The following is a 26,867-nucleotide window of genomic DNA, read 5'->3' as shown; positions in this document are numbered from 1 at the left end:
TATTAACTGCTTTGCTAACCCCTAGATGCAGATGTCGTTAGAACCTAATCCTGCAGAATGTTAGAGTCTATCTCTCAAAGTTATGCAACTCAGCTGCCAAGCCAGCCAGACACGCACTTATGGAAACAATGCTATCAGTTTTTCTGAAGTAAAACATACAAACATTATAGCACTTACATATATCAAAAGGATTATTTGCCTTGCCATTTAAGGTAATGTAGGTTAGGGATAACGTGGACCATAGTAAATACTTTAATGAAAGTCTCTTAAGATTCCTATAAGTGTCCATAGGAAACATTTAAGAGTCTTTTTTGTGGGGCAATGGCACAAGAACGTAATTTTCTTAAAAAGTAAAATAGGTAAATAAACAAAAACAAGATGTTTGAGCAATACCTGGAAAATAAAATACTGTTTGCTTCAAAAAACAAAACAAAATAGTCTGTTTTTCCTCTTATGCCTCTGAGAATTAAGGGTTAATCAATCATTTTTGTGACTTATATAATGGTAATAAGTAGTTGTTCAGGAACCATCAATTTGGCAGCTGTTTATCCTCCAGAAAAATTTAGTGTCCCGTTTTCTGTAACTCACCACGAGTAGACATCTGACCCTTTCCAAATTCAGGGACTAACAGCTTAGTAAGAGTTATCACTTTCTCACTGTGTACACCTGCAAACCCAGAATTTGCTTTAATAAATGGCATATTCTAGAAGCACTTATATATTCTATAAAGCACTTATGATTGAATAATTAAGCTGTTAACTACAACTCATGCGCCCATTATGAAATACGCCATACTTACTTGATCCAAAATCTACTACTCTAATTACTGATTTAAGAATGTTTTGGAAACAAAGTAAAAGAGCATGAAAAAACTGTTTGAATAAACTAACAAGAGAGCTTGTAATTAGTTGTTTTCCACCTGTGGAGAAGTTTTATCGTTTTCAAAGAAGGATGGAGGACAGGACAGGAGGAGGCAATAAATTCAGCCACCTAATAGAAGCAGCTATGAATGAAGCTCCTTTCTTCCCTTTGTGCGTGTGGTGTGTAAGTATGCGCCTCACGTAGTCACCAAAGGTGCTGAGCTCTGCATTATCATTTATCTGCCTCCCTGGTGGGTTTTTTTTCGGGGGGTGGGGGGGTGCAGTGGCATCAGATGTGTGCAGGTTTGTGAGTCGGGATATCAGAAAGTGTTTATATATTTGTGTTCATATACAGTCAGTGTGTGGTCATAAATGTTTTTCTGCGCATCTTAAATTCTGTTCAGTTTGATCCAAACCACGACCCTTGACCGAGTGACCTCAAAGAATATTCAACCCTCCACTGTCTCTCTGCACAGTGTGTGATGCTCTGGCCCATTCTGCTGTGACTGACCTCTCTTTGACTCACATACACACACACACACAGAGGGTATATGACCACTCTGTGACACTCGCAGACAGACAGACACAATAGGAGACCCAGCACATTCCTTTCCCCAGGTGGTATAAAAGACGCAGTCAGATCAATGGCCTAATGGCCTCCAAACCAAAGGCCGACGATCATTAACCCCCGACAAGTGTGAATTCCTCATACCCTTAGCCAGACTATTGTTTGACCACTGTGTGTTTGAATGCAGACTATGGTGTGAGGGTTTTTTCTGTTGTGTGGAGCTGGTTAACTGCTTGGGGAGAGGTCTAACTGAAATGGTGACAACATGTGTTTTTTTGACCTGTGTAAACTCTGGACGTGAACGCACAAATGGACGTTAACATGGGCCAAAAAGGGTGTCCCATACAGGAGTGATAGACAAAAAAGCGTTACCTTTGTCTTTAAGAGAGGCAGTTACGACTTCTCTCTGGTCCATCAATTGTAGAAAATGATGACAAATTCTTAATTTGTTGTCACAGAAGATCTCAAGGACATCTGATTGCAGCTACACCAGCTCAGGGTCCTGATCCACTTAACGTTTGTGTAAATAGGGATTTAATCCTGTTTCCTTTGGTTGAAGAGGAACACTTAAAAACACGAAGAACAAAGGCCATATTTTAAACAGTTTGGGTATTTGCAATAACACTGCCGGTAAGACATTAAGCTGCTGCAGAGAAATTGTATTAAGAAAGATTTAAAGATTACGTTTAAGAGAAACATGGGCATTATGATTTTCTGTCCATCCCAGTGCTCCATCAAACAATGTTTCCTTCCACCAGATCAGCTCTCTTCCTCACTTTACCCCCCCAACAGCTCTCGGATTCAGCAGGAGCTCCCTCATCCCCCAGCACTCCATCCCTCTTTCTCCTCCAGGCTTCCACTCTGCCGTGTGTGTGTGTGTATATGTGTGTGTGTGCGTGCGTGTGTGTGTGTGTGAAGGGCTTGTGGTGGGAGGACAATGGGCAGTAAGGGGGCTGGTTGAATAGGACCATTGAGTCTGCTCAGCCAAACAGAAAAGCATCTCCCATCTCACTTCAAAACCCACAGTTTCACTCTGTACAACCAGGCCTTTATTCTCCATAATTACTCCTTGACACACACGTAGACACACATACACACACACGTATACGTACAGATACATGCCTAAATTCAAATTATGTATGAATATATTAAATAATGTCATCCACTAATCACAAAAATTACTGATTCTTGACTCTTGACACATAAGCATGTGTCAGAAGTCAAATTGTTCACCTGGGGAATGATGAAAATATACATTTATTAAGACAGTAAAATAAAGACAGGAAGGAAGACAATAACACATTTACATTAATTAATGAAAAGTTTGTGTTTTTACTGTAAGTTTAGTTCATTTTAACACTATTTAAAATATGATCTTACATCACATCACATTGTGTAACAAGATTATCTCCTTATCTCCAATCTGTGAACATTTCTAAGGACAGCTACCTTTTTGTGTTTTTTTTTTTTTCTTCTTCTTCTGGAGCATGTGACATTGCCTGTATGGACATTGTGGCTGGACTTCAGCCAGAGTACATTATGTACAGCTCTGATCAGCACGAATCTGACCACTTCCATGTGGTGTTGAAAGCATGCAGCATCTTATGATCTCATGTTCTGTAATGCAATGCCTTTGCAATTTCTGCTGGGTTGTGATGATAAATGTTGCACTGAAGCAAACGGCAAAACCCATAATGTCATTTTCTGAGACAGGGTTTGATATGTTGTCTATTTCTAGATAACTAGCAGGTCCTCCCATATCTGCAATACAGTTCTATGTTTGTGCAATATTTAGATTTTTGACAATATCTTATTGAAAGTGTTATTTTCTATCCAAACATCAGTATGAAGTAGTCAGCTTTGTGCCAGTATATACCCTGCTCTTCTTCACGCTAGCCCTTTGCCTGATGAAGACCTGGTAGGGTTAAAACTGTGATCAGTAACCAGTCAGCTGGATACCCTCTACTTTTTCCATCACTGCATTTACCATTTTTCTGCACCTGGCCTAAATATAGGATAGGACATGAACCAAATCACCCCAGAAACAAACAATTCAGCCAGTGCACATAGAGATTAATTTCCAAAGCCAACTGAGCCTCGTTTTCTTTGCTGTAATAGAAAAAAATTGCTGCAACAGCTGTGTCACAATATGTGTTAACAACCTAATTCACAGTAAGCCCTTTAACAAGAGGTATTATCGTAAACAGCCTGTCAGACAAAGGCAGAAGGCCTTGACAAAGAAAGTGCTGTCGCAGAGTGCAGTATCACCGACAGTTTTTGTCAGTGTTACACTGAGCAATTTAAACTCCACCGAGCTTGTTAGCCTAGATCCAGCCCTGCGGCCAGCCTGCTCATTGTGTGTCCAGCACACTGAATCATTGTGTAGGAGGATAATCCATACAGGGTAATTGTTAAACTCTATCATGCAATACATAAGGACAGCAGGATTTAGGTATGGAAGGATGGGTGAGTCGACCCATCAAATGCAAATGACACAAATATAGTTACCAAGTAATTTAAGCTTTTAACTTCTCTCTAACTCACACACACCCATACACACATGCACACAAGCAGAGTCGAGGGGGTCCAGCTGCGCTAGGTCATGACACAGTGGCCCCATCAGACCCATGAGCATGTTTTTTTTTATGTTATCTATCTATCTATCTATCTATCTATCTATCTATCTATCTATCTATCTATCTATCTATCTATCTATCTATCTATCTATCATCTCATTCCTCCTTCTCCCTTCCCAGCTTACAGCAGGTCTGTGTGTTGGAATGGCATGACATCTCACACACACACACACACACACACACACACACACACACACACACACACACACACACACACACTGTGGAACAAAAGCTCCAGGCGGCAGGAGCTGTGCTGGAGTGAGTGAGTGTGTGTGTGTGTGTGTGTGTGTGTGTCAGGGCCGGGTAGCTGGGTTTGGGTGTGGGGGGGGGGGTTAAAACTCCATATGGGCACCCCACCCCTTGTATGCCCCCCGCCCCCTGCAAACAGGCAGATGTCAAATGGGACGTGGGGGCACAGGGTCACACTGCACAGGAGTAAATAACAGAGCAGGAGGGACAGAGAGAGAGAGAAATGCCTTCCTGCCAACTTACCCCCACCCCAAAACACACCAAACCAAAAGAGAAGCATACACATGCTACCAGAAAAAAAAACCTGCTGACACAAACATACCAACACATGGCCATGGGCATGGTGCATTGTATTCCAATCAGTCTGGCAAACTACAAGCTCCTCAGTGTGATATTAAATTATGCACACACCTGATCACTCTAAAGTTAATGGTCAATATTTCATTTGTATTTTTGGCAAAAGCTTTTTTTTTTTTTTTTGCAAGCACTGCCAATTAGTATAGAATGATTAAATGACTTAAGTCCACTCTCACTGATATAAATGAAGTGGCCATTTGTGACCATAAAGTCAAATCAACTTTCTGAAATTGTTTCACTGAAAGTTATAACTTTTATGACATTAGCATTTATTACAGGGCTGTTGCGTTAGACTACATTGGTAGTAGGTAAGTGTACCTAATCAAATGGCAACTGAGTGTACTTAAACTGTTCTTATAAAACCAGTGATTTGGTGTGTGTGTGAAGCATGTCTCTAATGTGTCTAACACTATTTGACTATGAAGGGAGATGCAACTCAACTCAAGGACAGGTGTCAGTTGTGTGTGTGTGTGTGTGTCTGTGTGTGTGTGTGTGTGTGTGGAGGTATGGGCTGCAGTCCTAAACAAAGCAGGGGAATGGACACACACACACACACACACACACACACAGGCTGTTCTCTGTGTATTGAGCCCTGAATGGTTACGCCCGCAGGGCAGGAGTAAGGTTACTTTACATACTGCACTTACAGCTCCCTTTACCACTGGGGTATAAAATGGATTTGAATGAGAAAGAGGGGAACAGAGGGGTGGAAGGAGGAGGGAGAGGAGTGAGAAAGGGGAGGAGGAGGGCTGGGGGACTCCCTTTGTGTAACAGGAGGTCTGCTGCTGCTCTGGCATGGCTATGGAGATGGAGGAGCGGGGTCACTCTCCCTGCTCTCCCTCCCTCTGTTCCTTTACTATAGGCTGGCTGCTCTGTCTCTCCTCCTCATCCCTCCCTCCCTCCATCCATCCCTTCCTCCCTATTAGCATAGCAGCTGCCTGATACAGGGCGTAGGGTGGGGAATGGCCAGGTTGCTGTGTGCATATGTGTGTGTGAGGGTGTTTTGTGGAGGGAGGGGTGTTGGGGGATAGGGGGTAGTGGTGGTGGGGGTCCAGTCAATGGCGGTCCGTCTGGCTGGTGAATAGCAGCTATAGCAGGCCCCCGCAAGCTAGACAAAGGAGCCAGGAGGGAGGGGATGGGGTCGGGGTGTGTGAGGGAGATGGAGGGAGCAGGGAGGGGTGGAAGAATGAGGCAGTGAATGGAGCGCCTTGTCACTAGCGCTATGGAAAGAAGCACAGAATGAACTGGAAGAATGAAAGAAAAGTTCAAAAAGGAGCGGAGGGCAAGGAAAAGACCAGCCTGACCACCTGTCTCTCTCTCTCTCTCTCTCTCTCTCTCTCTCTCTCTCTCTCTATCTCTATCTCTATCTCTCTCACTTTATTTCTTTTACTCCCCTTCTTACTCACAGGCAGACTTTGGGGAGGGGGGTGTTCCCTGGTCGTGTTTAGCGACAGACATGTTTTTGTTTTCAGAGAGAAAGTGCCGTATCAGCAGGATTTCATTGCTCATTGTCATCCACCAGCATCACTGACTCTGTGCTGATTTTTTTTTTTTTGGGCTGGTGCTGTGGTTTTAAGTCATTTTCTGCTCCATTCTGTGAAATGCCTGCAACCACAAAAAAGAAAGCAACATAGTGTGAGACTGTCAAAAAGGATGAGCGCACAGAAAATGTGCTGATAGTTTAGGAAATGAGACTGTGGGATACAATTATGGACACCAGGAAGCAGAACCCAAATCAACAATAAACAATCTCATGTCCTATCAACAGCACATGCCCTGATAGACAGAAGAAAACTGAAAGAAAACCAGAGAAGTTGTGTCTCATGTATACAAGATTATTAGGTATTACAGGTGGACAGTTATTGCTGCTGTTCTCTATGCAGCTTAGAGCAATAAACTGAAATGCTGAATACAATTTAGTGGCATGACAGCATGCATATAGAACTTTTGAATGAAGAAATAAGTACGTTTTGCAGTATTTTGACAATGGCAGTGCTTTTTAAAAAAAAGAGAGGATACTAACTATGATCTGCTGGTAATGAAAACAGCAGAGGACATCAATTTGTTACATGTATCCAGAGAAAACAAATCACCATGACTGAGTGTTTTCAAGATTTGTGGATAGGCATCACCTTTAAAGCAGTTATAATCAATAGTTTTAAATTAACACTTGATCAAATGCACATTTAACTTCTTTAACTTATTGTTTTACTCCACTCTCACATAGTAGTTTTCAGCAAAAGGGTTCCATAGACCCACTGTACACTTCCTGCCGAACACCAAACAGCAGACAGACAGGGTTAAGAGGCAAGCTGATAAACATAAAGGTCCATTTAGACGCTAAAGAGTCAAATATTTCCCTCAGAACTTGATCGAGACCAAAACAGAGCTAAAAGAAGAGTGACTGAGTTGCTAACAACCTCACTGTATCAACTTTATAATATGATACTTTGAAAGTGTCTTCACAGCTTATTGCGCTGCTCCACAACCTGAAGCCAAAAAATCTTTAATTTAGTTTAATTTACCAAACACCAGATTTAGCGCAAGTCAAACGACCTTCATGAAACAGAATCAAGGCAAGAGCCTAAGAACATCTTCACCAAAGAGGCCTCAGGCACACAGGTGTGTACTGTACATTGTGAGCTTACCATCAAATGTATTCACTGAACAGCTGAGAGCACAAAGTACACGCCAAAGCAGCTATTCTACTGTGCCGTAGTTGATGAATCATTGTAAACATATTTAAAGTCCCTGCACACCCACACGGGCATTTCCAGAGACTCTGGCTGATCAGGTAGAAGCTGAGTAGAGCTATGCTGGAAACTGAGTGAGATCAACAAACTAATAATGCCTACAATGATAAGAACGACAACAGTGTGCAAAAAAAAAAACACAAAACTGATATCAAGTTAAGTAGATGTCAGTCAAGTGTACATGCCCCCATGGTTCAGAGAAGATGTAATCAACCCGACTGAAAACACCTGTGCAGGTAATCCCAAATAGCACATTAACCACATTTTGGGACAAAAGTTTTTAAAAGGCGACTTTGAGCCTCCATGGTTATAGTTATTAACCATTTCTGAAATGTCAACACTGCAAGTCAAACAGCTTTAGAAGCTGACACTGTGTGTTCAAGTAGCAAACAGAAAAAGGATAAATACAGTAACATTATTTTCCCAAGTAGGACACACAGGGAAAAGTCCTGTAAATTTCAAGTTCACAACCTGAGATCATTCAAACAGCATTACAGGTGTCATATGGAGGGCAACCAGAAACAATAACACACAACACATTGTGAAGCCTAGTTCAATACACTGGAAAGACTGTTCAACGTTTCTCTGAGTTCCTCTTATCGAGGCTGTCATCACTCAACATTTTCCTACAGCAACTCTAAAAGTTCCTCATATGTGTTCTCATCCTAAATCTAAAACAGACCTCATTCAGACAAGCCGTTTGTTCATTATTACTCAACCAGACAGAAATCATGTCAGTACGAAGGCACTTTGAGGAAGTCACAAGCAGGGTCTCACAAATAAGGCTCATATTGTGCACAGGTTGAACAGGGGCCGTTATAAAATGAGGAATTTGGTGTTGCCAAACCAATTAAATTGTGTTTTACACGTATCACAAGACGTTCTCTTGATGTTGTGTCTTACAGATCAAGTGTAACCCTTCAAATGAGGGGTGTTAGCATGGATATGAATATTTTATGAGCCACTGAACAATGGTCTTTTGAACAGAGATGAAAGATAATCACACAGATGCTCTTGATCACAGTTGCTGTAACTTTGCTGCACCAACAAAGTTAAACTATATCTGTGAAATGCAAAAACAGACAATAGATACAAAGACACAGGACTGTCACCAGTTCTATTTGTTATATATCGGATTATTCACTTTTTAAAATATAGTGAAATTTGATACCGCTCTTCTAAGTTTACTGGAACTGATACGATTCCCCAAACAGTTCTTCAGCTGATTTTTCTGTCTTCTCTGCAAAATTCCTCTCAAAATGCCTTGTGTTGTCTGGCTCGCTAAAGCAGGCTGCTCCATGCAAAAGGCCAGACCAAGACGAGTAAGGAAAGCCAAGGCACATGAAGAACCTATTAGGGGGCCTAGCAGCCAGCAGCAACCCTGGGAGGCCTGCCAACTCAGTGTGTGAACAATGGGAACCCAGCTCAACAAAAACATCCTGCAGAAGTGAGAGACAGGGAGGGAGGGAGGGAGGGAGGAAAGGACAAGCGAGCAGCAAGCCAGATAGCCCCTTCGGCCAGCCACGGTATCAAAACACAGAGGGGCTGGTGTTTGGAGGAGCTAACTTGCCTGGTGTTGAGTTTGTATCTGACAAAGAAATACATCAGTTCGGTGCACTTGATGTGGTCAGTACAGAACATTTGAGCTGAGGTCATAGATGGTTCAGCTGCAGCTCAGAGAGCAAGGTTTAACAGCTGCTCTAACAATAGCACGAACTTTTACTTGTCGGTGAAAACCAGATGTACGCCGCTGCTACTCCTTATTTTCACTTGGCATTCAAATTCAAGATCATACTGAAATGAAAACTCTCAAACCACAGTCGTTAAGCTATTCCCATCACATTTGCAATCCTTTTTTGCTCAAACATTTGCCGTTAACTGCAGGTCGACACCCAGTAAATGTTGCAACATGAACAGGTCTGACATGTAGAAAGATGTATTGTCGTGTCGCCTTTCCCACGATCCTCCCACGGTCGTGCTATATCAGTTGCAACTCAGCATTTTCATGAAACGGGGGGAGAACATGACTCAATCAAAGGTTTCATTACAAATAAACAGGTGCTGAGACTCAAAAGCACAATGCAAGCAGCCAAAATGCCACCTGTGGGTATCTTACTCTTGTTTTCTCAGTGCCACAAGCGCAGTGACAAGCTGAACTTGAAAAAATTACGAACATTAATTTACAGGCTTAACTTAAAGATCACAGTAACTTTCGTCAGTCAGTACAGACTGTACACACACACACACACACTAGCACAGTGTTTCTTAACCTTTTGGCTTGAAATCAGTGAGTGAGTTCCAGTCTTTTTTTTTTCTTTTCCTCTCTTAACCTTTTTCAACCGGTCCAAATGAAGTGAGAGTGGTTAACAGCTTAACCAGGCATTTTCAGGGCCATTTCATGCATCATTACAGTAGGCCAAGGAGGCTTCAAAGTACATATTTCACAAGAAAAAAAAATATCACAAAAGTAGACATGAACAAAAAAAAAAACTCAAGTAGCAATAGGTTTTGTTCTCTTCCAACAAAGTGGCTTGTAACATGAAGCCCAAGCAGCTGATTGAGAACTGGTAAATCTTTTTTTGAAGCAGGGTAATAAAGCTTAGGGGAAAGGGTGAGTAAAATGAAAGAAACAAAGAGAATTTGAGAAAAAGAGCATTAATAATGAGCACAAGCCATACTCAAGTGTATGCAAAAGCAAAGTGCGAGAGGCAAAAGCAGGTTGTTAGCAGAGAGCTGAATTGTGGTGCAAAACTTCAGCCTTAATCGTTAGAAAGAGAGCACAAGAACAAGAAAAGAGTGTGCGTTGGAAAGTTTTTGAGTGTGTGGGGGTAACATAAAACCAGCTCTCCCACAACACACACAGGGGAGGGGACCCTTCTTTAAACTGAGCCTACCCACAATGCACTGGGCTCTTTTATCCCGGCAGTGAAAGGATGAGGCCAGATGAATGACAAAAGGAGAGAATGGGGATCTGGGTTGGGCCCGGCTTGGAAGACAGGGAGGGAAAAGAGAGTGAGGAGGGTGGGGGTGTGTTTCCCAAACCAACCTTCTCTATGAAAAATACAGGAGGAGGGAGGGGGGGAGTTGAGCCAGTAGAAAACGTAGCTTTGGCTTGGGAGATGAGGAAGAAATGTATGCATACACAGTGAATTTGAGTTTAATGATTTCTTTACTGGCTTGTACACAAACGTACAAAAATAATACAGCACTCATCTCCACATGACATCACGTCATCATCACAGTGTTACAAATGTTCAAAAATAAAAGAATACAAACAAAAACAAACAAAATAAAGTCAGAAATTAAACATGATGGAACATCTGCATCACTCATGAAAAATCAGCTGTTTCCCCTTGCTTGAAATGAAGCAAGACCAGAAACACAACTTGGTCCAAAGAAGTCAGCACTTTTTTTTTATTTTCATTAAAAAAAAAAAATCATCTCAATCATGTACACCAATCCGGCGGCTGGCTCCTTACGTCATAAATGTTATGACCCTGGTAAGCCAAACAACCACACAACCGTGCAATTTTTAATCATGTTACAATGATCTTACCATCAAATGTGTTATTCCCCTTTAAAAAAAAACAGGAAGATAGCACTTCAGAAAAGAAAGTGCCCCAAGATATCATCATCATCATCATCAGCGTTGATATATATATCCATATGTATATATACATACACCCAATCACAGAGATACACGCATCTTTGTTAAAAAAAAAAAAAACATCATGTTTTTTTTTCCCACAAAGTAACACACACATTAGGACATTATCACCTGGAGCATATATTTATACAATAGTATTTTGTTGTGTTTGTTTTTTTCTATTCAGAAAAAAATTTAAATGTTGACGCATAAAAGCCAACTTTTCAACAACAGTCATCAGTGCAATATTCAAACAAAAACAAAAAAGAAAAAAAACATCAAGTTTAAGACAAGCGATGCATATTTCATTTGCTGTTTGACACCAATCTATACCTTGATGTAGTGGATCATTCGCTTCAGTTACTTGTGGTTGTTCCAGGTTTAAAATGGAAAGTTCTCAGTCTGAATGACTGTTTAACACAGCGGCCTGGGGGCCTCATGAGAAGCACACATACATAAAGACATACACACACACACTTCAATTAAAAAAAAAAAAAGAAACACACTTTCTCAACAGCTTCCCATGAGGCGAAGCAGTGCTGCTGTGAAGCTTCTACACAACTGTTGGCCATTTGAGCAGTAGGCTTTATAAAAAAAAAATAATAATAACATCAACATTAACACACAAAAAAAGAAACATACAAGCAGCATTGATACAAATGTTAGGGTGCCATGACTTTCAAAATGCAGCAGGCAAGTTTATGGAACCAAATTCTTTTTTTTTTCCTTTTCTGTGACATCCTGCAACAGTCATGCGTTTTTTTTTCTTTAAGTCTTCATCGTCCAACAGTATTAGGGTCCTGCTCAGTAGTAGAAACTATTCCAAAGCCTTGGCTCCTGCAGTTACCCCGTACAAACACTGGGGGCGCACAAGGCTCCGCATTTTTGTGCAATAAAACTCCCTGCATTTATAAGTCATGCGATACAATTCCATTTTTGTATGACTGAAAAAAAAAGTCCAAACAGGCTGATGAAGACAGAGAGAGAGAGAGAGAGAGAGAGAGAGAGAGAGGTGGAGGTTTTATAGGGAGAACATGCAACAACGGCAGTGACAGAGACAGAGAACCACAGACTCCCTTGCAGAATAGGTTTGGTTGTAGTGTAAAATAAACTGTCCCGACTGAGGATGCAGGGATGGGTTCATTGCATCTTCTGTATTGAAGTCCATCTGTCTGTTAGGCTACATAGCAAAAAAAAAAAAAAAAAAAAAAAAAAACATACTGGCATGCGGAGGATCACAGACAAGACAAATTGTGAATCTCTTCAGACTCCAAACAACGTGGCGGAGTGGTGAGAGAGCTGAACAACTTGAGAATACTTTATAGTCGAGGTAGCTGGCAAAAGGCAACCAAACAAAGTCCTTTTAATGGGGGGGGGGGGGGTCCTCTTGAGGGTCAACAGGCTATAACAGGGGGTGGGTTGGGGGGGGGGGGGGGGGGGTGATTCTGGAATAGTGATGGGTGAGGAGAGTGGCAGGTCTACCTCCACACGGGACAGTTTATACTACGAGTCTGAAGCAGCTTGAGTCACCCTAGATATTCTTACACTTTAAAAAAAAAAAAGAAGAACCACAACATATTCAAAAATGCATCTTCTCAATGTACCTTCATAAATTAAAAAAAAAACCCAGCCTGCTTTCACAGTGATGACTAGGATGTTAATAAAAATACTGAAAGGAGATTATAAAGTGAATTCCAAATGCAACTTTTTTTGATACAAAGCGAAAGCAGCGGTTTTTTTTTTTAGTAACACAATGACCATTGGCAAAGTGGTCGCACTGGCCTGAAAGGTTGGACGCCAGCATGGCAAGATCTGCACGCAGCAGGCACAGCGCATTCAGCTACTGTCTCTTTTTTCTTTCCCAAAAAAAAAAAAAAAAAAGTAAAGCTATTGTGTACAGTACTTCACAACATTGATGAAGTCAGTTGTTGTTACATAATGATTACACATCTGAAAAAGCGTGTTGGATAGCCATAATGCCGCTCTTTGAGTTAAAAAAAAAAAAAAAAAGAAGGAATCATTGAATTTATTAAGGAAAACAGACCTCTGGTAGCCAACAGAGGGCAACCCTTCTTCTCTTGTTCATGTGTCTTCCCTTTCAGATATTCCAGCATGCAGCCATATAGCATCAAGTGCCGTGTTTCATATAAAATAACTTAAAAAGGGTTTTACAAGTGAACAATGAGGAGCAACAGGTCAAAATCTGCGCCCCCCACAAAGAAACTATTCAACTGTACTGAGGGTGGGAGGTCATGGACAGGAAAAAAAAAACGAAAAAAAAAACTGGGCCATCTGCACTCTGGAGTCCAAACACACACATGTGATACACAGAGATTGGCTTCTTTTATAGTGGACGACACGATCTAGTTTACACATTCAAGAGGAAAGCTTTAGTACCAACAAACTCACCGAACTGGCGTTTCTTTTGTTAAAGATTCGTGTTGAAGCGCTGTGTATGAACCATGCGGTGGCTTCACTCAAGAGTGCAGAGAGGGGGGCCCCGTTTGGTTTACAGTGAGGGAAGATTATTGTGCAGGCCTATTTTGTGTTTCCTTTTTTATATATATAATTTGGCACAACTATGTAAATAATGGCAGTTTTTGTTTGTTTGTTTTTAGTTTTTTTTTTTTTTAGTTTTTTGCTTGTTTTTTGATGTTTTTTGTTTTTTTGCTTTTGAAAGAGCCTGACTTTCCTGTGTTGCAGTTGTATTTTTTCCACGTGTTGCTGTTGTTTTGTTATTTGTTATTTTCTTATTTTACCTGACAGCAGAGACAGATCACCGGGAGCCAGAGGAGTACTTGGCCTTGGTGATGAGGTATAGCACAATGTCTTGGTGGCCCCCGAAGGCGGCGATGTGTAAAGCGCTCCACCCTTCCCTGTTGGCCAGCCGGATATCTGCACCAAACTTCACCAGCAGTTTTACGAGCTCCAGGTTCCCGTCAATGACGGACTGGTGGAGGGCCGTCTGTCCTTCTGGCCCGAAGGAGTTGACGTTGAACTCGCAGTTTGTCATGTTCTGCAGCAACGAGTGAAGCTCCTTGGTGTTCCCCTTCTTCACCGCCTCCTGGAAAACCCTCTGCGGCGCGGAGCAAGTCGACACATCCGCCTGGCTCATGGTTGCAGCTCGCTGGATGGTAGGGAACCAGTAATCCTGCCTGGGCTCTAAAGCTGATAATGTCTTCTCCCTGTTGAGCGTCTCTGGTCTGGTAACAATGCCACAGTTACACTGGATTATGACCAGTTATTAAGGCACTTTAAAGTACTAAAAGAGAAAAAAGATCACTGTATATATCCCAAAAAGGACAAGAGAGGAAATAACACACTCGGTGTGCAAAAAATGTTAATATTTGAGAGATCCTAAAATCCCTAAAACATTAAAGGGTGCTCTCGAGCGATCCAGGAGGCTCTAGATGTAGTTTCCCCTCTGTAGCAGCAGCAGGTAGCCTATCGCAGGGGATGGAGAAGAGAGACACCTCCGACTTCACTTGGGGGAAATTGGAAGTATGACCACTATCTCCACAGGGCAGCCTCCTCGTTGCTGGGTCCCCGTAGGTTTTCCTTAAACGGTCCGACCTGTTTCCTGGCTACACGTCCCGGCTATATGTCGCTGCTCATGTGGCCAGGGTATCTGGGGAAGACAAAAAAGACAGAAAAAAGTCCACATGAATCCAGATCCCACACCTATAGACTGCGCGAGAGACTCTACATTCCGCTACATCCAGGAGTGAGCGAGGAGACCTCCGTGCGCACACGTTTACGCACGCATAAACGGCTTGATTTTTTGCCATTAAACATGTCTGGAAATGTAATCCGCTGCAAATGAGACTTACCTGTGACAGATGGACGGGTCCGTAGCGACGAAAACGATAGAAATCCACCGTGTGGCCCGGTCTGTATCCTCCGTGCGTTCCGTGTGAGTCTCTGCCCTGCGCTGCGCTCTGGGGGAATATTTTACGCGTCCTTTATATGCATGACAATACCTTCCCAAAGAATCAACTGTGGAGGAATGGGCGGAAACCCGGGGAGGTTATAGGCTGCCGGCTCGGTTAGGGGGAGGGACCTGGGCCCTGTGAATCTGCAGGGAGGGGGCGTGGTCTCCCGAGGAGGGAGCCAAATGTTGCTGCAGAAATATTAAACAAGCCGCCCGCAGCAATAATATGGTGAGCTCTATATCCGATCTCCTGTAGCCGACCCCAGGAAGTGGACTCAGAGCCAGAGGCATGGTGCTGTCAGAGCTGTAAACTGCTGACAAAACGGGCACGTTGTAAAGGATCATCCACCGGATTGTCTTTAACAGGAACTTGAAACAAAAAGTCAATCAAGTCTCGTTGACAGGGATGTAAATAGCATCAGCGAGGATTTTACTTATGCAAAGTGATAAGGCTGCTGAAAAATGAAAACCAAATTCATTCTAAAAAAAAAATCTAAATTACTGAAAATGCATATTTCATATATTTTACTCAGTATTATGACATTTTGGCGTATACACTTTGATTTTGGCTCTCACAGAAGATCAGGGGAAGCAGTTGCTGTTCACTTCTTTAAAGGATAAAAAAAAATGGCTAATGGCTCGTGGACTACACCGTATATTTGTCTAATTAAGAACTGTACTTGCAGCTACCGACTACCAGTGAACATCTCAGATAATTTGTACACAAATGTGAACAAAAAATGAAAATGTGTGAATCTGTCCTAGATGGATATGTTGTTAAATCTACAGGCTCTTGGTGCTTTTAAAGTTTTACTCCCCAAAGGGCTCAAGGCTCAAGTGTGAACAACTAAATATCTAAAACCTCGGCCGGGGTGAAATAAAGAATAATAAATTAAAAAAAAAAAAAAAACTCCAAACGGGAGTCTCTCAGTCGTACGGCTCCACACAAAAACACCTCTGAGGAGGAGATCATAGGTGGCTGTTTAAATCATAAACTGTGGATATATTCCAGTTGTTTTTAAAAGACTAGACGGTGGGACTTCAAATAACAAAAGCCCTGCGCTACTTCCTTTTTGCAAGTGAAAAGAGGTGACGCTGTGCGCAGATTGACACGCCGCTCAGCTGCCCCCGCCACCGTGGGAACTGGGCGCCTGTGCCTGTGCGCGCGCGCGTGCGCGTGTGTGAGTGTGAGAGAGAGAGAGGTAGAGAGAGAGAGAGAGAGTGTGTGTGTGTGTGTGTGTGTGTGAGAGAGAGAGAGAGAGAGAGAGAGAGAGAGAATAAGGTGGTGATAGATACAGATATATAGAGGCACGTCGCGGCAGAAAAAAATACATGTGAAAGTGAAAGAGACGCACGGATAGAGGGAAATAGAGAGAATTAGCCTGTGTGGAAACCACACCAGGTACGTCTCAGCCTCCCCTCGGGCCGTTTGCTCCGTTTGGCGGCCCATGCTTCATGTCATCTGTGTAACACTTTATAAGCCGCTCTCCGCTCTGATGGTTTGGCGGGTTTCACACTGTCCTCTTTTTCCCACACTCTGAACTGTACATTTGGCGCACGTCTGTGGCTGCATCTGTCTGCGCGAGTGGAAGACAGCAACAGAAAACCCACATATGAAGGTCACAACCTATTTGATTTAATCTTAAAAAAAAAAGAGAGAAAAAAAAACACAATGAAAGCACGTCTGAAAACATGACTGCAGCAATAATTTAGATAGAACGAGATCCACCAGTTCCTCTCTCTATGTTTTTAAAAGAACATATTTGTTTCAGCCTGGCTGGTAGGTCTGTGTTAAAGTCACAAACTGGGGCACCTGGAAGTAAACACGTTACCACGGTTCTAAGTCAGTGCGCAAGTTGGTTTGTTAACCATAGCAACAGTATTTATGTTTCAGGTTATGTTACCACAGAGAGGAACTTAACCACGGGTTAACAACAATCATGGAATAGGTGCGATGTTTTTAATCAGTTTATGGTACCAAATGTAACATTTGGTGCTATTTAAATAAAACTGACTTGGCTTTAACCCATGATATAATGGTAGTTTCTGCTGTGAGTGAACTGGTAATATACCTGCATCGTTATCCATGTAATCGCATGTAGAATCGTGGTTTAACTGTTGGCCTGATTTATAGTTAAAGGGGTCAGAGTACAGTGCAATTTAACCTGACACCTGCCAGACAACCAGAAACGAGGATTCCTCGAATTTAGGACCTGCTAAGAATTAAAAGATGGACAATAGGCCAAACAGTTCGTGGTGGTGACCGTGACTCGTCTGGTTTGGATATTCGTATGAGCATCTGCAGGTGACCGTTTGTGTGTCTGCGTGTTGCCTATTTTTTGTTTGTTCCTCTGCAACAAGTGACCCACAGCTGCAAATGCCCCAAAACAAAGAGGGCGGCTCTGAGTCATTCATAGAAATGCGGTGAACACTCGACTCATACTTTTCTTACGAAGGCCACAGTAACAGATGTGTGGTCTCCTCCATGGTCTTCAATGGAGTTTCTAGTTCAAAATTCTCACAGTATGTGTCTGTGTGTGTGTGTGTGCGTGCGTGTGCGCATGCATGTACAGGTTATGGCTTATTACTTTCGGATTTGAATGGTATTTGTAGGAACAGTTTACGTTTTTATCGTACCTTTGTGTGTATATGTTATATATATGTGTGTTTTTTCTTTTTCCTTCGGGTTACTGAATGGTGCAGAACATCTCCTGGAAAATTAGGAACATCTGTCCGCTATCAGAGCTTTGGCTGCACTGCGTCTGGACACTTGGAAAACATTTGCACAGACCGCAGGAGCCAAAAGTTTCTACGATTGGATGAGTTTCTCCCCCAGACTCTGTGGCATTTGCTCTCCTCTCTCTGCCCCCACCACTTTGCTCCTGACTGTTTCTTGGTAATGTTTGTCTGGGAAGCAGCCAAAACCAGACACAATCGTTGAGATTGTTGTGTAGGTATACTTGTTCAAGCAGAGATAAAGTACTTGATGTTTTTTTTTTAAACAATCTCTGGATTCCTCTTTGATGCGCGGGCCTAGTTATTATCACAGCACTCGTGTAAAGAAATATCTGAAAGAAACAAACAAGGTCTAAAGTTCAGTTTAAAATGAACAAAAACGCATTCCATGCGTGCGTAATTGCGCGCGCCAATCACATACATATAGGGTGACCTGTGTACAGAGGCTGTGCCAACTCTCCTCAAACTGGTCACACAGAGATAATCCAAGTCTATTCTGGTTCTGTTTGTGCAGCCATATCTCTGTTCTATTGCAGTGTGTTGATAAACAAGACGTGCAGTCAGAGAAAGAACCCAGAGTCGTGTGTGCAGTGTTGTGTTACTGCATTGTAAACGGAGACAGATTGAGGCATCTCGGTGCGCAGGGACGAGTTTTGGCGCCGAGACCCGGGGCAGCCGGGGCCAGACAAGACAGGAGGAGCCTCCCGTCCCGTCCCGTCGCGTCCCGGGATGTTGTGTGAATGCATGTCGCTGAAGAGTAAAGTCCAGAAAGGAGAACTCACACAGAGGAGAAAATAAATGCGCAGCTGTCATGTAAAAATGTCGATTTTTCATTATGACGCTTTGGCAATATTGTTCTTTAACATTCATGCCCGAAAGCATGTTGAAATGAGCTCCATGTATGTGTGTGTGTTAGAAAGAGAGAGAGAGAGAGAGAGAGAGAGAGAGAGAGAGAGAGAGAGAGAGAGAGAGAGAGAGAGAGAGTGACGTTTTACCAGGAGGGAGGGGCTTCTGAATCCAATTCATTCCGGGCACCACGTGTCCTCAGAGCGTGGGAAAGAGGCGAGCTTTTCTTCCCAGCAAAGAAAGAGCAAGGATCAAATAACACGGTGCTGCAGCAGAAAGCTCGCGCTCTGCACAGAGGCAGGGGCTGCGACCACCCGGACAAGGACGGGGACAGGGCGCACACAGAGGGGCTTATTTGGGAGCTTGGGTGTCGACTTCATTCATAGCAATAAAAATACTTCAGGGTAGCTTAATGTTACTGTAGTTATTATGCAGACTGCTTTAAAAAACCGCATGGCAACATGCCAAGATGTCTTTGTACTCCTGGATGTATGTCTGAGCAAAAAAAAAAACAGGGCCATGATATAAACATTATTGGAGAAAGCTGAAACTTCAGGCGTCTTGGTCAACTCTCATTTTATGGATGAAGAGATTTTTCAACTCTGCAGATAAGAATTAGGCAACTTTATCTCAACAGCCATTTTCTGCTGGCAAGATCAGTCACGCATCCAGTTTATCATCAACCTTTTTTTTCTTCCCCCACCTGAAAGTCTAATGTGACACCCTCTAATACAGAGTTGGAAATCTGTTTTCCTAACACAAACGCATGAATGAATGAAGAATAAATGAAAGGTTTAAGGAAACAAAACTGTACATTTTCATAACGACTTCAAGCGTGACTGCGGTCAAAGTAAGGTGTTACCTTGTGTCTGGTATCACTATAAACACCAGCTGATTGGCTATTCCAACAACGCTATGGTGTCACTTTTCAATACAGTATACTTTTGGTTTATAAGTCATTGATACTAATGATGTATCGATTATATGCTATTCATAAAAACAAAATGTGGTGTTCCTAGAAAGCAGAACCAGTGTTCCTAATGTCACACTGTCTATAAAACAACATTTCACAAACCTTTCATGGCAGGATTTTCCTAAATATCATAAATTAAAAGATCTAAAAGTTTAAGAATGATCAGTTAACATATCACATCACCACAAGATGCTCTGCTTGAGAACATATAAGTCATGTCTGAGACAGGAGTAATCCACATGATCTCCTTTGTCCAGAATAGTGTCTTGTTGGGAGTGACAGCCTATAGATGGTAAGGTTTACCCAGCCCATAGGAGCAGCAAGTTCACATCCAGAGTACAACGGCTCACCCAGCTTTCACAACAATGAGGAGTGAACTTCACATTCACAGCCACAGACGCCCACTTTTGTAACATTATTCTTGAGAAGTGACAATACTTATGTCTTTAGAGACTGCATTATGGATGGTGTAACATTACTTGCTTCAACAAAAAGCCCTCCTCCCATTTTTCGCAATGTATCTGGTAATGTTGATTCAACACTTTATTTACATCTGTAGACTTAATGTGGTAACTTGCTTATGTTTTTTTTTTTTTAGAGAAAGAACCTTTCACCAGATGTTATATAATCTCTTTTTTAAAAAAGCACCAAGTTAGTCAAGAGGAAAAGTTTCACTGTCCACCGTCAGTGAATCATCATGAGATTTAGCCACTGCAATTCAAAAGCAGTCACTGAAAACACGTTTACCTCAGTGATTCACGGTATGATCTGTCTTTGGAAATGACTGTGGCTTTTTTGATGCAAGTTAAGTGATCAATAAAATAAAGTGCACATCTGGCTTTGGTTAGGGCTTCTTATCTTTTATGAGCGTAAAAAGATTCAAACTCAGCCTTCCACTGTAGTTCCAACAGAATGCATAAACTGTCCAGAAAGAACCAGAAAAATCTTTAATTGTTGAATTTTCCACATAAGACGTCTTAAAACCATTTTGGGTAATTCTGTTTTCTGCGATCACACAAATCCAACGAGGGATTTGTGAACTTAGGAGAGGAGAGTTAGAAAGGAAGGTATGGGAAAATACGAAGGGACTCAGGCGGTGTATGTGTTGGGTTACTCCGTGACCCGTCTGCTCTGTAGCCTCGGGGCAGGAAACCCCCACACTGTTAGTGTTACACCTGACAGACATCAGTGAAGCTTAAATGATCTCATCAATCTGTCCACTCTTGGTCCTTTGCCATCCGCTCTGTGAATTCTGAACCACATCAAAAAATACCTGCAAACGTTTATGACTTCTCGCAGATTAATAATTGAAATAAACACCATGTTTATTAACACATATTCTGCTTCTACGTAAATAATTAACAATTTTATACATGTAATCAGAGAATCAAAGGATACAGTATCACATACTGCTAAAAAAGTACTAGAACTGAGTCTTGTCATCATTTAACTTCAAATTTAAAGCCAAAATAATTAAGAAAAACATTGTCACTATATAGAATATAATAGCAATGGTGAAGGAACAAATTTTACATCAGTGCACATTTAACAAGTACATAATGTTCTTTATAGTTTGAATATAACATTCCTTAGAGAGCTGAAGAGTTCTTGAGGAATTAACCTATTGCAACTCAATTTATCTCGATACGATCCAAACTGTAAATCACCATATATGTGCCTGGGTATGACAATGAATGCAATCAGCAATAAAAATTACTTAGTCAAAACTTAGTTATAAACACAATAGATTTAAAACTGTTGAACATACAAATATTGCAAAATAAGGCTGAGATAACAAAAGATGTGAAAATAGGAATTACCTTTTGTTTTTTAATAACAGGCAATGGGAGGTCCGACTTTTGAGTGCAGTCTGTTTATTCAGGTGTAAAAAATGATTTTTTTCTATTTTTACTCAAATGATTTGTTATCACAAGTGATAAATATCTGAAGTTGCAGTTGAAACTTCTTATTTGTAAGGGAAAAGGGAAAAACAGAACTACCATTGTGAATGAGGTCATTTAATTTTCAGATTTTCAGATTTTTAGATTTCAGGAGAGCGTGTGTGTGTGATGTGTGTAAAACGTTATTCTGGATGTTTTTTGTTTAGTTTAACTGTAGGACCTCGACATTAGTCAGTTCTGCTGTGCCGCTGTAACGGGCGCTGCAACTGACTCAGTGTCCTCGTCTGTTATGTGTAAGACCTCCTGAAACATGGAGAGGACGCGACCAAAGTGAGAGCCTTCCCAGAACACCTTGCCACATCTGGTGCAGACATAGAAGAGCGGTATCCGCGGCAAGAGGGCAGGGGGCACGGTGTGGAGCTGTATGGGTGCCCCCCCGGGAAAGGTCAGGGTGTCGGGGTCCAGCCCTGAAAGGGAGGCCCAGCGACACTGAAGGGCATACCTGGGGAGTTCAGGGGTCGCGCTGGAGGTCAAGATGTCACCAAGGTTCTCTTCTTGCTGTTGGTGGGACCTCTGTTGTGTGTGATCAGTGTTGTCCTGTTCCTGCAGAAATCCTACAGGCAAAACAGGACAACTTTATGACTTCTTAAAAAGTCAAAATCAAGTAATACTGACTACAGCAATGTCAAAACTACCTTAATGGAAGCATTACAGACACATTAACACCTGAAGTAATGGCATGTAGATAAGAGCTCATGTAAAAAATTCACCCTTTCCCTTATGTGTTTCCATGTAGGCAGAGGTGTTTGACTGACCTTTCTGTTTAAGCATCCTGGTCATGTCCTGTCTGGGCACAGCCACATACTGATCACTGTTACACGCCTGGACAAACAGATGAAAATAGTCATCAGCAGCAGTGTTAAAAGACATTTTCAACAACTTTCAGTCATTGAAAATGTACTGAGGAGAAAAAACTGCATTTTTTTAAGTTGGTAAAAAAAAAGGAAAAAAACAGCTACACAATCTTTATCCCAAAACCTGGTCTAAAGCAGGGTCTCAGAGCCTGATAACTTGCATTGACCCATTCACACAGATGGCAAACAGACATTTTTTCCCTGGTTGTTGCTTTGGTGTGAAAGGGCCTAAGTGTTAGAGAAAGATCAGATCGGTGTGTGAGTGTGTGTGTAGAGACAGCGTTTACGCCTCAGTAACGTTCACATGTCCATGCCGTCCTGTCCTTCTCCACGGCAAAGGACTCCCTGGTGGGGACATTAGTGACCTCTTGTTTGCCGGCCCCTAACATGCACACACACACCCGTCTGTAAGCCATCCTGACAGCATGTCAGTGCTAAAAGCCCTGTCAACACACCTGAGCTCCACCCAGCAAACAGCATTCCACTTAGAGGTGGGCTGTAAATCAAACCAGGCTCGCAGACCTCACAAAAGCTTTAAGCTCACTTAAAGCCAGTTTGTCTCTCTTTACCCGGAAAAAGTTTAATGAAGACTGCAAATCAGGAACATACACCCACACAATGCAAAATTATGTCCTCTGTCTGTGTGTGCACATGCACATCAGTGTTTGCATCTGTGGTAACTGAGGTCAGGACGGGAGAAAGTGGCTAGACAGTGGAGGTGTGGGAATAGCAGAGGTGTCATCTTCTGTCTTGTCTGTGGGAATAAAGCTCATCTCTCCCTCGGCACATTCTGTATTACCCTCTTTGTATTCTTCCTTACACAGGCTAACATACACATTCACATACAAAAGTTCAACACACAGACAAAACACTTTACAATTCACACAGGTTACACTACAGTGCACATAAACCACATGCATACAAACGCTCACAGCGCATACACATGGCTCACACATACGAGCGTGGCGGCAGCCAGGAAAACAGACCCAGCTATTTGCTCAGCTCAAAGTTTCCCAGAGTTGAGCAAGCCAGAACCTGCTCTGAACTCTCAAGGCTAAGCCACGGACAGGCAGGCACACACGCACACCGCCTCACACACACGCAACCTGGATGGAAATAATTCTATCTGTAATTAATCAAAACACGGAGAGTTAGAAATGCAAAGATCCTGCAGAGATCTATTAGACAAGAAAGCTACACAGAAAGTGAAAGAACATAAATTTAGAAATTACAGTATGACAAATGGCTCAGTGATATAACACAGATTATAATGGTATTAACAGATTTACAGATAAAACGTAATGCCCTTGTGGACACACACTGCTTTAAGTGCATTAGTGGTTCTCACTGAAATGTATGTGACAATATCAACTTTGAATGAATGCAGATGTTAGTTCTGTGCCTTCATCTAAGATTGGAAACTGGGTTGGACCAGATGATTTTGGTGACATTTTTTTCAGTTCTTGGCCTCGCTGCACAACATGACGACTTGATTTTTCCACAGCACAACCTAAGTACTACAGTTCTTGGGCTCGCGGTTGTCATGTAGAGCATATGAAGTGCGAAGGTATACAGGTGCCCTCTCTGCAGGTCCTGCATATTTGCCAACGTAGAAAGCATTAAAGCATTAGAATGAACACGCTGTCAAAACAATTCAAATATGGCATGTTTGCACAAGAAAAATATCATGTTTGTGATCATCAGGAAGTACAGCATGCGGCTTCAGTCACTGAACCGTACAGTTCACACTGCCATGTTATGGGTAGGGTGGTAAACGTGTCCATTAGGTGCATGTCAAATGATAGTTCATTAATGGCTCTAAGTTGGTGTTCTCACCAAAAATAACATAAGCAAACATGAGTCTTACTTTTATTTTTATTTATGCTGACATGAGTCTTAGGCAGTCACTACATTGCTGCATTTTCTTACTCTCACTGTCCTTTGTTCTTTCTGTGTTTTTCAGGGAACCTCCTGCATTCTCACACTCCGTGTGGCCGTGCCAGTGAAAGAATGCTCCTTGCCGTGACAACAAAGGCTATCTAAAGTGTGATACTGTGTTTCAAAGGATGGGAGGTGGTGGAAAAAAAGAGGAGAGAAAGGGGGATAGTGGAGAGGAGGTAGGAAAGAGAGGGAGGAGGGGGGTGGGAGATTTTCCCCTAACGTGCTCAAACACACACACACACACACACACACACTGCTCACAGTGCTTTGGCTCTGTAGGCAGCTCCCATGGGAAAATCCTCGACCAATCTCAAAAGGCGGTGCTTTTAGGGCCGATGTAGGTCACATGGCTGGAGCAGCCAATTGGGCACTGGTGATTTGATTCAAATTGTGGTTAGTCAGGTAAGGGGCAGCGTGGGAACTGGCGAGAAGAGGAGCAAGAATTGCATCCTCATTTCCTTTTGAAAATGTTGTCTTTTCCTTCTCAATGTGAATGTCAAGTCCAAGTGAAGGTTAAAAATACTTAATTCCACTGTGCAAGGTTGCTGCGGTCTAAAACATATACACAGTATATAAGAAAAGAACAGATTTCTTTCTAGAAACTACAGTCTCCCTTCCAAGCAGAGAGAAATAAAACATACAACACCAGAGATTCATTGTTTGCTCCCATCATCCCATGTCTGGGACGTTCTGCCATCTCTGCTTCCCTCTCATTCAGTTGGGCAGATATAACATTCTGTTGACACTCTGAAATGATGTAGGTCCATTGTAAGTGGGGTGGCACGCTCAACTGGAAAAAGCAGCCTCATGCTACCATAGAAATTATGAGTAAAGAGAAGCGAACAGGCCGAAAGCACTGACTTTTTTCTCCGCTTTCCCACACAGCCCCAAGGTCATTCTAGGTGATTTGAATGCTTTCCAAGAGCGACAGACAATCTCATACACGATTTTCACTGATGGATATAAACAACAGAAAAAGTTAATTGTTTTGGCTGGACAGAAGGAAGGAGAAAAGACTGGAAACGTCTTTACTTCTTTTAACACTCCACCACTGAAAAAAAAAAGCTGACATCATTTCAGTGTTGATCATTAAATCAAGTTGTTATCTTTGAGTGGAAAGTAACCAAAGTGGTGAGAGCAGGTCACGGAATCAAAGGTTTTAACTGAATCCTCATTTCTCTTAACTAGTAAAACAAACCAACAAAAAAAAAAAAAAAAACCAAGCTTGTCTACACCCAAGTAAAAACCCGTCATAGCTTTCATTTTTTATTACTATTATTCTTCTACTGCATGTGGAACGAGCTGCAGGCTATTAGCGTCTTTTGAGCGTTTTCTTTCTAAGTAGTTTGGTAGTAGAACCTTTTCAAAATAAATTCTTCCTGTAAATACTGTGTCTAACCACCTTGTGTAGGGGTCAGTTTTCTGCTGCAGCATGGCCGTGAGGGAAATACTGCGATGACCTACTAAATGTACTTTCCCACAGTATCCTGAGGGTGTCTGGCCAGTGTCTCAGCCCAACAGTCTGAGGTAATTACCAGCTCTGTTAACTAACCACTACCACCTGACAGCAACCTGAACTTGGACCACAGGGGAGCCTGTCTGGGCTTGACATCACACACACCTTCCTCTGACTCACCTCATTCGCACACATGTACAAACATAAGCACTTGCACATACTGCAAAAGGCATGCAGAAGATGTAAAAACTCACATGTAACTCTCTCTCTCACACACACACACACACTTAAACATACACACTCCCTTCCCTGACTCATGTTACACCCACTCATTTCACCTGCATGAAACACAAATTATAGGAGTCATAAGATTTCCTTCCTGATTTTCCACTGAAAACAACTCATTATCATTTGTTTAGAAAGTTAAAGCTTGCTGGCCAGTTTACGTTTGTGCATATATTCTGTGCATGAAAATAACATGGATATTGGTGCGCACAAAGTAGATATTACAAATCCTGTGAACATATTTGCAAGTCAGCCAAGACAGATGTGCTGTGTTTTCTACTGTATATCAAATTGCTTAATTTTTTTTCAGTCCTCTTTGATTGCTCTTTGTGCTCCACTCACTCAATTCTCTAAGGGTTGAGGGGTTGTGACCTCCTTTCACTAGCATCCATTTCTTTTTGGCGATAATGTCGATGAAAAACGTCCTCTCTGAACTGAAAATCTAGACTTTTTTTTTTTTTAACAAGCAGAATTAGAGCTCAGTCCACTTTTTATTCTTTTAGAATTAAGCACACTTTCCTTTTTCTCAGTTGACACCTGTTAATATTTTAATCTCGTCTTATTCAAATGATTCATACCGTAAATATGTGAAGTGCAGTATCTACTGTGAAATGGTTGTATTGTGTTTTTTTTTCATATGAAACACAATAGCTTTTACATACGTTTCTGTCCTTTTTAGTTAACAGACATCTCATCTCTGCATTTCAACTGCTGTACTTTGTTTTTTACTAAAAAAAAAAAACCCAAAATGTGATATTATAATCTAGTTACTACATTAGGTTATGTTATAGTTGACATGCAGAATGATGATTGTT

General features: G+C 41.9%; 2 protein-coding genes across 2 annotated transcripts in view; both read right to left on the bottom strand.

The window, feature by feature from the left end:
* Positions 1-12,628: 12,628 nt before the first annotated feature.
* Positions 12,629-15,053, bottom strand: nrarpa (NOTCH regulated ankyrin repeat protein a). Its single transcript, XM_041059451.1, has 2 exons — positions 14,900-15,053; positions 12,629-14,697 (listed from the first exon to the last, which is right to left on the bottom strand). The coding sequence occupies exon 2, from the start codon at positions 14,182-14,184 to the stop codon at positions 13,846-13,848; it is 339 nt and encodes a 112-aa protein (XP_040915385.1). The 5' UTR covers positions 14,185-14,697; positions 14,900-15,053; the 3' UTR covers positions 12,629-13,845.
* Positions 15,054-20,844: 5,791 nt separating this feature from the next.
* exd3 (exonuclease 3'-5' domain containing 3) overlaps positions 20,845-26,867 on the bottom strand; it is a 35,704-nt gene continuing 29,681 nt past the window's right edge. The window contains exons 20-21 of the mRNA XM_041058527.1: positions 22,272-22,338; positions 20,845-22,070 (exon numbers count right to left, since the gene is read on the bottom strand). Coding sequence (XP_040914461.1) covers positions 21,688-22,070; positions 22,272-22,338 — 450 coding nt within the window. The 3' untranslated portion in view covers positions 20,845-21,687. The remainder of the gene's footprint in view (positions 22,071-22,271; positions 22,339-26,867) is intronic.

Source organism: Toxotes jaculatrix, chromosome 16, assembly GCF_017976425.1.
Source record: "Toxotes jaculatrix isolate fToxJac2 chromosome 16, fToxJac2.pri, whole genome shotgun sequence".
NCBI lineage: Eukaryota > Metazoa > Chordata > Actinopteri > Toxotidae > Toxotes > Toxotes jaculatrix.
The sequence above is the reverse complement of the archived record's forward strand: the minus strand, read 5'-3'. Positions and strand labels throughout refer to the sequence as shown.